This window comes from Varanus komodoensis, unplaced genomic scaffold (assembly GCF_004798865.1).
Source record: "Varanus komodoensis strain SLA01 unplaced genomic scaffold, ASM479886v1 scaffold1, whole genome shotgun sequence".
In the NCBI taxonomy this organism is placed as follows: Eukaryota; Metazoa; Chordata; class Lepidosauria; order Squamata; family Varanidae; genus Varanus; species Varanus komodoensis.
Genome location: NW_025335268.1, coordinates 134,132,696 through 134,144,538, shown reverse-complemented (window position 1 = coordinate 134,144,538; position 11,843 = coordinate 134,132,696). Strand labels below are relative to the sequence as shown.

General features: G+C 39.2%; 1 protein-coding gene across 1 annotated transcript; it reads right to left on the bottom strand.

Annotated features, from left to right (window-relative positions):
* Window positions 1–883: 883 nt before the first annotated feature.
* DDX20 (DEAD-box helicase 20) lies at window positions 884–11,044 on the bottom strand. The gene is made up of 11 exons (XM_044447189.1): window positions 10,807–11,044; window positions 8,385–8,479; window positions 7,577–7,745; window positions 7,181–7,295; window positions 5,655–5,797; window positions 5,235–5,373; window positions 4,746–4,804; window positions 4,219–4,301; window positions 3,781–3,886; window positions 3,580–3,681; window positions 884–2,153 (listed from the first exon to the last, which is right to left on the bottom strand). Exons 1-11 carry the CDS (start codon window positions 11,000–11,002, stop codon window positions 1,021–1,023), a joined length of 2,340 nt encoding a protein of 779 aa, XP_044303124.1. The 5' UTR covers window positions 11,003–11,044; the 3' UTR covers window positions 884–1,020.
* Window positions 11,045–11,843: the final 799 nt, after the last annotated feature.

Genomic DNA, 11,843 nt, shown 5'->3' with positions numbered 1-11,843 from the left:
GAGAGAGAGAGAGAGAGAGAGAGAGAGAGAGAGAGAGAGAGAGAGAGAGAGAGAGAATTACCAAAAGCTAGCTTTTATAGACTGCTTGTAGATAGCATGAGTGCACATGTGTATGCAGCACACAAGTATTTCCAACTATAGAGGCCTACCCCAACCTGGTACCCTTCAGGTATTTTAAATTTCAACTCCCTAGTCAGCATGGTTACTGGTCAAGAATCCTGGGACTTGTACTGCAAAACATCTAGAGGGCACCAGGTTGGAGAAGGCTGACTTATTGGACTACTAAAAGGGATAGAGAGCAAATATCGGAAAATGTCTTCAAATGCCTTTGAAGAGCCTGCTTTTAAACACTCTGTGATCTGTCTCTCAAAGAGCGGGTTAATGGCCTTAAGGAAAGTTTACAGTCTAGCATGAACAGTGCTAGATCAAGTGTTTTCCCACTCCATCATAACCAGCTAAAAGTGATTTGTTCTGCTGCCCATACAATCCATTTCTAAGCACTTGAGAGTAGCAAGAGGACCCATTCTGCAGAAAAAGCAAGCCCTCTCTACAATTAAGCTTCTTTCACCTCTCGAGGTGGTGAATTTTGCTGCACAGGAATATAGCCGTCGTGAGGAAAAATACCATTTCCCAGAGTTCTGCAAGCACACACTGAACTCATGTGAAATCGGAGAAAATAAAAAGAACTATATATTTTAATAGGCAGTCTATGCCATCTCTGAGTTCCCGAAATAAGCATGTTAAGCCCTGCACACTATTTTCCAAGAGCATATCAAACATAAAGCGGGAAAAAATAGTATGTGACATATTCCTATGTGGCTAATACCAGCAAAACAGGTTGACTCCAACACCATGAATACAATCTTTCAGAAGGCATTCCAACTTTGTTTGCATACTATTTATTAGCAACATGGTTAAAGCAGTTCCACTTCTAAACTGCATACAAAACAGGACATACATGGAATGAGAAGGAATACAAAAAATGCGACTTGGGAGAAGAGAATTTTTACCACTTTCCCATTACCTATCCTCCCTCAACAACTCTTCAAAATAAACTGTATTAGCATGATATGCAGTCAGCATATTCAATGGTCTCAGGTACATCTGGTAGCATGACCGAGATGCTTCAGCATAATAGTCCTGCCATGCCCTGTAATATGCTCGCCAGTACTCCTCATAATTGAGATGGTTGCTCTGAGAAAAAGGAACATGTTTGCCTTGGGGTGCATTTTCTCTAGCCTCTCTATTGGAGGTCTTGCTGGCTTGAGAAGAGCAGCCAGGCCTACTCTGTTTGCTCTGTTTCACATTCTGTTTCATCTTCTTGTGGAGCACAGAAGCCTCTTGAAACTGCTCTGGTTCAGGGACACCAGTGAACTGCAGAGCATGTCTCTGAACTGTCCGGTTTGTTGCCAGTTCACCATTGTCTCTTTGCTGTGTATCTGATGAAGCTCTGATATATGACTGGTCTTCCCGGCTATATGTGGATGATCCAGAACTGCAAGAACTACTATCACTATCAGACTCTCCAGTCAGCACCCCAGCTGTTGTTGCAATGTATGTTCTGGATTCCATTCCTGCCTGGTCAAGGACCTTGTTTTCTGGGTGCATATACTGCTCACTAGGACCTGAGTAAGTTCTTACAATTTCCACATCTCTCTCCAATCCTTCCTTAATGAAGTATTCATAATCCTCAACAAATTCAACCATGCTCCATGTATTGGTGGACTGATGATTTTTAAAAGATGACAAACAAGGGATCTTAGGAAGTGCATCTTTTATAGTTTCCCTTTCCACCTCTCCGTTATGCTGCCCAGCAGTTTTATAATTAGGTTCCATTTGACAGTTCTGCTTTGGAATTCCATGAGAAGACTGTGGATTTCTAGTTATTATTGCTTTAGTATTCTCCATTCTGTTTTTAAACTGCTGTTTTTGTTTGTTTTTATGTTTGGTGGCAGGAGGATTTTTTTCAGAATTTTCAGAAATATCATCAGCAGAAATCTGTGCACTGTTGCTTACTACAGTGTGTTGCATTGCTCCTTCTGGTCTTTTAGCTGGCAACAGAGAAGCATTCAGTGAAGCGTTGGGGTACGGGACAGCAGTGACTTCTACATCCCAACCATCACACCGTTCCATCAGCCCAGGAGGGATAGGTTCTTTAAAACAAAAAGTTAATACCAATGAGCAGTATTCTTTCCCAGAGAAACACACATGAATACTTTGGCTACTAAGATCACAATTAAAATCACTTGATGTTTTGTCAACTCTGCTTACATTCATATCCCTGGTATCCCCTATATTTGTGGAGAAAAGAAAAGCTTCATTTTACACTTTATTATTTCTATAGCCCACAACTTCTCTTAAGAACAGTGTACCACAGCACACTGCCAAGACCCAGAAATTCAAACTTGAAAACACTGAGTTTAAAATCATTCAGTTTTGAAGAACTGCACAGATTAGATGTGCAAGCAGTCCCCAAGTTATGAATGCCCAAGCTACAAACAAACTGCCATAAAGCCTTTTTTTTTAACACTGAAGAAAATTGTCATCACCATAGAGAGAAAGGAAGCTAAAAGGGAGAGAGGGGGGCCTCCTAAGCATGCCTTCCTGCCCTGACTATCTGGGCAGAGGAATCTCTCATTTCTTTGCTGCAAAGAGGAGGCACTGGTAAGTTTGGGTAATGGTGGTGGGGGAGGTGTCCTAGAGATATTACCAGTTTTTCTACTGTCATGGAGGTCCTGTGCCCTAACCCACACAAATGTGGAGAAATGACTGTACATGGGTCAGACTTGCATACAAATTCAACTTAAAGATGATTTCCCAGGAACAGAACTCATTTGTACCCCAGGAACTGCCCGTATTTTTATTATATGGTTAAAACCATCTATTAGCTTTTAAAAGAAAAGAACACAAAAGCACTTCCTCAAGCTAAAAAGAGTTAAGGTCCTGAAAAATGTCCAGGACTGAAAGATAATCACTGATCAAGTAATTAAACTTCTTCTGTACTTACAATACTGCAACCTTGAGAGGTGCCTTCTTTTGCAACCTCTCTAGGCAATTTAATCCAATGCCAAACTTGTCTGACATATAGGTTTAGAAACCTGTTTTTACCACCATTATATTCAAAACCTCTGCTCTGTGTCCTATTTTCAGCAGACAATCAAATGTTTGTCGGCCATTATATCATTTGGCACAACATACTCATACCAAGCAGGTCTCACTAAAATGTATTTGATAAAATGCTTTATTTAATGTCTTAATTATTAGGATTTCAGTTGTATTAACAGTTGTACTAACTTTAAATGATAAAACAAAAAGATCCAATGATTATCAACTTTAGTTTAACACTTGTGTGTAGAACACCCCATAAGTCACTCAAGATTCAGAGTAACAGGCCTATGACTGTGTGACTGACACTATAATCCTAAAGTCCTAAAGATTTCAGTTAGACTTATTCCCAGGTGAGTGTAGAATAGCAGCTTAATTCTCTGTTAAATCTGAAGCATATACTACACCACAATTCATAAGTGTAAATGCACAATTCAAGCATTAATTTCTCAAACATCCCAGAGACAATTTTACCTGGTAAAGGAAGAAGCCGAAGATTACACTTCTGTGCAATTTTCATCATCATAGTTTCTTCTTCTCCACGACAGCAATATGTCACTGCAAGCCCTAAGGTTCCTGCAACAAAACAGACAGGTTAATTAGTTAGGTTAATTAGTAAGACCTAATTGTAAATCCACAACATACAACAGGAGAGAAAACTCAAAGAGAATTTACCAAAGCGTCCAGCTCTACCAATCCGATGCATATATGTTTCCCAGTCCACAGGCACATCTAAATTAATGACCAGGTTCACTTTCTCAGCATCAATTCCACGGGAAGTCTGTTAAGAAAACCCAAGGGCAGCAGTAAGCAGGAGATAAGCCAAACACTTAGACATTTTGCACATTTAGAATTTCTCCTACTGAGTTTGCTATTTTGTTCAGATTTATGTATTTCTGTAAATCTTAACAGAAACAATATGTTTAGATATGTGCTGAGGATAATTTACACACAAGCAATCAAGAAAGCTAATCATTTTCCTTCTTATCAAACTTGACTTACAATATATGTAAGCACAAGAGTGAACTTGTTTTGGTTTGACTGTCTAGATCTTTCAAACCTGCTCTGTCTTAAATATATTTACACATCTTACATTTAATAGAAAAGGCTTACCAAATCAGTTGAAATCAAGACTCTGCAGTGGAACTGCTTCAGTTTAGCCATGGCATCAAGTCGCTGATTCTGATTCATACTGCCTAGAGAAACAAAGACAAATAAAGACAAATAAATTAAGTTGTGGGACAAGGAACTAGCAGCATTGTTAAGGTAGTTTGCTTCACATTTTTCAAATTTTTAAAACTAAAAACTGAAAAAGCCATTGATCACTGTGCCCCATCCTTATGCATTCTAGCAGGAATTCTTAGAATAGAACACAACTTGGAACACTGGAAACTGATTAAAGAATTCTTACCAGATTCTATAACCACACAGAAATAAACTGCTAGTCAAAGTAACTTAGATTAACTCTATAATCTTATACATATTTACTCCTACTGAATTCAATGGGACCTACTCCCATGTAAACATTTATAAAATTACAATCTGGAACGATCAACTTAAAGACACAATGCCTTTAACATACAACCAAACTTCCTTCATAACAGGTTCAGCAAAGTAACACAACATGCCTACAGACTTGCCTGAAATACACTCAGCAGGAAAACCTTTGGATGTCAGTAAATCTGCCAGATGTTGAGCTCTTCAAAACAAGGATGAGAAAAGATAGGACAAATGTATCAACAATGTAATACCTCGATTATTTCCCCCTTTGACAGCAGCTCAAAATGCCTGACAATAATGTATGGCAGAAAAGTAAACAGTTCTGTATATATATTAAGGAGCAAATTGCTTCCTGCATTATAAAATCCAAGCAACACAAGTGACTAAATCAGAAAACTTTCTCCCCAAGTGCTTGATCTACTGTAAAAGATAAATGCTTGGATTTGCTTTTTAATTCATATAAAATGGAGATGTTGAAGAAACCCCCAGCCTCTTTAGACACAAATTTATTCTACCATTTATTTCATTCACCATCATACAATGTGCTAAACCTTTGATGACAAATCTTTTCCCTCTTTTAACTGATCTAGATTAAAACACACACACACACACACACACACACACAATACCGGCAATGTAGGTTTGAGAAGACCAGGGCCTGGTTGAAAGGAACCTTGCTGAACAGCTCCTGTAAATGCTCAGCCTTCTCCTCAAAAGTCTTGTGAGGCAATGGGTGAGAATTCACAACTCTGAAGAACTGCTTCAACCCTACCCAAGACAAGATGGTTAGGGTTATATTATATACACAAAATACATCCTTGGAGAAAAGGATACAAATTTACCAAGTAATAAACATTTATACAGTATGTCTGGCTGAAACATTATTCTACAGAGCACCAGTCAAAGAATTATTTATGAGACTTAGAGAACTGACTTACAAATACTGCAAACTTTGTAACACTTTGTACTGTAAGATTACAAACACTGTAATCATACATCTCTTACATATTAGGAGGATCTGCAGAGATGATAAGGGAAAACATACATACCAATGAGACTTGGGTCAGTGGGATTCAGCCTCACAAAGGTGGGATCTCTCATGTACCTAGTCAAAGTATTAGCCAAAGATTCAGGATAAGTGGCTGAAACAGCCAACATCTGCTTGTTGGCTGGTAGAGAAGAATAAATCCAACTAAAAGAGAAGCAGAGAAAAGAGAAAATAATTCAAAGAAAATCTTTACACTAAATATTATTCTATTTCATATATTTAAGGTGTTTCTTAAGAGTGCATCACCCTCCAAAATAAATATACAAAAATAATTGAAAAGTGATCATATCAGAACAGAGGACTAGAATTACCTCAAAGTATTTTTCTGCTGATAAAAGCTATTATATCAAAGGCAGCCTTGAAGAGGAAAGACTTCTTTTCTTATCCAATCCAGTCCTCCATCAGCTTCACTGGCTTCCCATTGAAGCCCGGGCCCAATTCAAGGTGTTGATTATGACCTACAAAGCCCTCAACGGCTTGGGTCCTGGCTACCTGAACGAGCGCTTGCGTCCGTATATGCCCGACCGCCCTTTGAGATCTGCAGGAGAGTCCCTTCTCCGGGAACCCTCCATGAAAGAAATTAGGAGAGTAAGTACCCGGAGGAGGGCTTTCTCTGCGGTGGCGCCCAACCTATGGAATTCACTCCCCAAAGAGGTCCGCCTGGCACCGTCGTTACTGGTTTTTCGGCGCCAGGTAAAGACCTTTTTATTTAAACATCATTTCAATTGTCAAAACATATGATCTGGCCTGGGCAACTTCTTCTTCCTTCTCTTTCTCCTCCTATATTTTTATTTTATACTGATAATTTTAATTTTGTATTTGTAAATCAATGTATTTTTTGTATTGTTATATTTAATGGTAATTTATTATGTACTATTGTATTTCAATGTATTTTATCATGTTGTAAGCTGCCCCGAGGTTTCGGCAAGGGGCGGCATAGAAATGTTATAATAATAATAATAATAATAATAATAATAATAATAAACCATCTACCAGGGAAAGCAAGGTTATTTCTGTTCCAAATCCAGACCTGAATGGAGTTAAGTAATACATTTCTCCAAAACCACCTTCAGGTGAGTGACTACAAGCCCCTCCAACACTTTCCCAAAAAGGGAAAGTTAATGACGTGACATACATGGAAGTTCTAAGGACATAAAGATGGTTACTTGAGTAAGGGACACACCAAGAAAAGAGGGACTCCTACAGTCATTCAAGGAAGCAATTATTTTACCTGAAGTCTAGGTTTTCAATCCTGTACAAATATCTAGAGAACTGGGGACAAATCTCAAACTATCAACTAGATTATTCACTTCTACTTTTTTTGAAACAATCTAAAAGATGTCATTTGCAGCAATGATCCTATATTAATTATTGCATCTAACTCAGTGCAAATACAAGCAATTTTACCCTCAAAATACATTGCAAATTGGTAACACCAGCCCTTTGAGAGTTCTGGCACCAGTTCCACCAGATTTCGTGGACTTGCATTGCAGAAACAAGATATTTGGCATAGCTCATTATTCTTACTTGACTTGTTCTTGAAAACTGCCTTCTTCCAGAAGTTTATCTGCTTCATCAAGAATGAAGAGGCGAATGCTGGCTGTATTCAGATAGTCCAGCTCTATGAGTTGTTTTATGCGACCTGCCAATGAAATAAAGGATAGTTTAGGGCACAATCTATAGGATTGCACTTTAGAGTCTTCCAAATATATGAAAAATACAGTCAATACAGCTCAACCAATTATATTAAATCTGTTCTCTCCAAAATAATGTTTAATTGCTCCCTGCTAAATATACTTGAATATTTTTCCTATTTTCTCTAATTACATCAATTTTTCTTTCACAATGCATAGATAGCCTTATCAGATTTTGTAGCACAATGTAAAGTGTTATTAAGATGTCTACAATACAGTGCTGTCTTACCAGGGGAACCAACTGCTATATGACACTTCTTCAGCCGCATTTTATCTTGGTTTAAAGGAGTACCTCCAATGAAGACATGACATTCCAAACCTTCCATTTTGATCCCAATACTTGTAATAACTGCATGTATTTGTACAGCAATCTCTCGAGTAGGAGCCAAAACTAGAATCTGAAATAGACAATCAAGCTCTGAAATGATTAAAAGAACTAGTCTATTACTAAAATCCAAAAATATACTCTTCTAAATTATTTCTCCCATCCCTCAGAGAACAACTCAAATTATCTGTAAATGACATCCCATCAACTGAGTTTGCACAGTCCACTAAAAAATCCCCCCTTTAAACTCTGACCAGATATTCCATCAATAAATGCAGATATTTATAAACACAGATCCAAATGATAGCAAAAAGGCACAAATAAGTTTCATGGGAACTGTCCAGGAGGGATCTCTGCCCCATAAAATAAAATGTATGCAAATTTCAAAGTCCTACTTGCACATGGGAGAAAACTATAGCAAAAATCTTCAATTTTTACCATTTTTCAGATTTGGAGTGACAATGAGAAATGTTTCATTTTTTAAAAGATGTTGCTCCAGGCAACTGAGTATGAACATTTTATAAACTAGAAGAAATTTAGTACTGACTTTATTTTAGGCTGTCCATATCTCACAAATATGTAACATAAATGTCCAGGTGAACCGGTAAAACATCAATGAACTAATAACTTCCAGAACTATTTAGAAAATTATTTTTCACATGTCAGAATATATCAGTTGACTCAAAACAGTACATAGAATTATGTTGCTCACCTGGGTAACTGGGCTTTCCAAGATAAGGGAATCAAGTGCAATAGTAGAAAAGACACAGGTTTTACCAGTTCCAGATTTTGCCTGCACAATAAGATCTGAAAGATAAAGAAAGGATGCACTTCAGGAAGCTGGCAAGAGAATATCAGGAGAAAAACAGGATAAAGTTGCATAAATTACAGCAGCCATTCTCAAACTGCGTTCTAAGAAAATTCAGACATCCCTTTGAAATTTAAAAGAGGTTTCTCAATAAGAAGACTTATGAACAACAACTTTCCTTAGAAAACAGTCTGATCATCACTACTGATTTCCCTCTACAACATGAAGCCACAATTAAGTGGTTAAGGAGCATATTTTGTCATTTTCTCATTTCACATTACTTATTTTTACAAGCTTTTATATACTGTCCTCCATAGTCCAAGTGGATTTCTGAATCATTTGCAATTTTTTTAAAAAACAATATAATGATAAAACAACCATACAAGAGCAATACATTTCAATAGCAATACATTGCCGCACCTCAGCCAACCAACAAACATAAGGAATAAAATAAATAAGCATAAAAAACTAAGTAAATAGTAAAACAAACAAACTTCAGAGACCTGGAAAAGTATATAAAAACAAGTATAATGGTTTTTTAAAAAAATGCCTCATTTAACAATTAAAATAGAGAATAAAAAGGTTTTTGGTGTTGATACACATAAAAAGTTGGTACTACACTGTATCCTTAGGGAGTAGATTCCACAATTGGGTGCCACAACCAAGAAGGACCTTCCCCGAGTAGCCACCTTCCTGACATGTGTTAAAAGCGACTCCCAGAGAAGGGCCTCAGAAGATTATGTTAAGGTTCAGGTAGGCATGTATGGGACATTCCATCAGATATTCATGTCCTAAATCATTTAGGGCTTTGTATGTCAGTGTACACACCTTGAAATGGGCTTGGACTTGGATCAACAGCCAATATAGATAGTAAAGGATTGGTGTTATGTCCTCTTGTCTGCCAGCCCTTGTTAGCAGAGAAGCTGCTCTGATACGTACCAACTGCAGCTTCCAGACCATTTTCAAGAGCAGATTCACACAGAGAGCATTACAGTGGTCCAAGCAAGAGGTTACCAGAGCATGGCTCACTCTGACCATTAACGATCTCACATCACTATTAGCAAAAGCCCCACTTGGACTGTGTATATACCCTAACATAAGGGGAGATTTTCAACAGTGAAGTTAAGAGAATGGAATGAGAAAAGCATGGCCTGTGATAATCACACTCCTTAAAATATATGTAAAATAACTCTTGCTTTTAAAATAAAAATCTTTAACCCAGCACCTATAAAATATTAGCTTCTAACAATTATACTCAGTTGTAGTTTATGAATAAGATAATAAATATTATGAGAAAACCAGGCTAGTAAACACAACCACAGGCTAGAAGCACATCTGGTGAAAGAGAACAAAGCATTGTTCTTTTTAAGCATGCTTGGGTTTGCACAAAAGTCCCAGAAAAAATAAAGCCCCTTCCTCTGCAGGAAGTACGCCAACTGATTCTATGATTATTGCTGTCAACTGCCTAGAGAGCTTTGGCTATGGGCAGTATAAAAATGTAATAATAATAATAATAATAATAATTAAAGAAATGAGACAGAAACAAAAGAAACAGGTCTCTTTTACCACACCAATTGGCTTTTGGGGTGGTTCTGGAGTGAGTGAAGCCCTTTCTTCCTCAGACTGAACAAAAGAACAGAAGATTACTGTGCCTTCCCTTCACCAGCCTTTCTTCCACTTGCAGAGGATGCAACATTCTTCTGTGTTAAATACCTAATCACAAGCAGTGACCAATAGCATCACCAGAACGCAGACCTTACAACAGAACCCAACTGCAACCCCCACCTATTACATTAATTTTAAAAAACTGTCTGCTTTTTGTTCCATCTTTTGAAGTTATCGTCTTTAAAGCAATCCCACAAGACTAAAGAAAATAATGGTAATGCTCTCAGCACATCCTTCTCCATGTTGGCCAATTCTGCAACGCAATCAATTACCAGGTAGAGTTTTCTCAGCAAAGAAAGCTCTTCTGCAAATGTAGCTTGCAAACCACTGCACAAAATCAACCATGGTTCGACTAGCAACACTCACAAACTGAATGGTTAATTAGCCTCAATTCACATGGCGTCACTATCTCAAAAGCCAGAAGTATATTTCTTCCCTACCCACAGGGCATGAGTGGGGAACGTCTGTCCATCCGGACACTACAACTCTCATCATCCATGCTGGTTAGGATTGATAAGAGTTGCAGTCCAACAACACCTGGAAGTCCACATGATCTCTTCTGCCGTACCACAAGTTCACCTTTCAGCCTGTGAAAGTTCACCACTCAGCCTCCCCCCCATGACCAGTTCCGCTGCCCTGTCCCGGGACCCAGTGCGCTCACCCAGGCCACAGCGGCCCAGCGGGATGGCTTTGAGTTGCACTGGAGATGGCTTCAGGAACCCGGCAGCTTTCAGCCCTTCTAGCACGGGCGCCGACAGCATCAGAGACCCAAAGTCTTCGGGGCCCTCCTTTATGAGCACATCCCGAGTGCGCAGCCAGCTTTCAGCCGGAGCCGGAGCAGGCTCGGAAGCTGCCATCTTTCGAAGAGCGTGATCTGAAATGTCGCGAGAAGTCAAAGCAGAAGAAAGGAGCGACGTGACTTCTCACAGTGGGTGATGTAGCCGCGCGCGCCGAAAGCAAGCGGACGAGACGAAGGGGACGGGGAAATAGCGGGCTGAGAGAAACAAGGGAAGTGATTGGATGTCCGGAGGAGGACGAAACCATGAAGGGAGGGGGGCGTGGACACGCTCGGCGGCGCGCTGGAGGAGCCCTGCGGTTGAGAGGTCGGTGCAGAATGCTGGACGCGAAAGATTGAAGTGCGGTAGCTTTCAGCATGCTGGCCGCGGCGACTCTACCAGTACTGCTAAAAGTTCATGTTCGCATGACAATAAGCACTGCTGTATTGTGACAAAAAAACTTAAAGTGCTTTCATTGGCTCGTAAGAAAAGTTCGGAATCTTATTTGGCTTGTCCTTTATTAGAGCAAGCCTCAGTGTCATGAAAGCCGCGTATTCAAACGTTGGAGCTACATGAAACTCTTCCTCAGACTAGATCAAATCAGGCAAGATAAAATCCAACCTGGTGCCCATTGGATTTGTTGGTCTGCAGCTCTCATCACTCCCGGGCAGCCTCCCGTGCCATGTGGAGGTCAGTAGGTTGGGTAAGGCTGATATGGCTGATGTTACGGAGTCTGCATTTAGAAGCCTTTGACACAGTACACTGTTATCTCCCTAATCCGCTTCAACTAAGCCTCAAGACGGCTGCAATCCTAAATACTGGTTATATTAATAGGAGTAAAGGTTGTGAGATATGTAACTTCAATAAAGATTTATCTCCTATCTACCACTCCTCCATTTATTCCCCTTTCCCCTACTGTTTC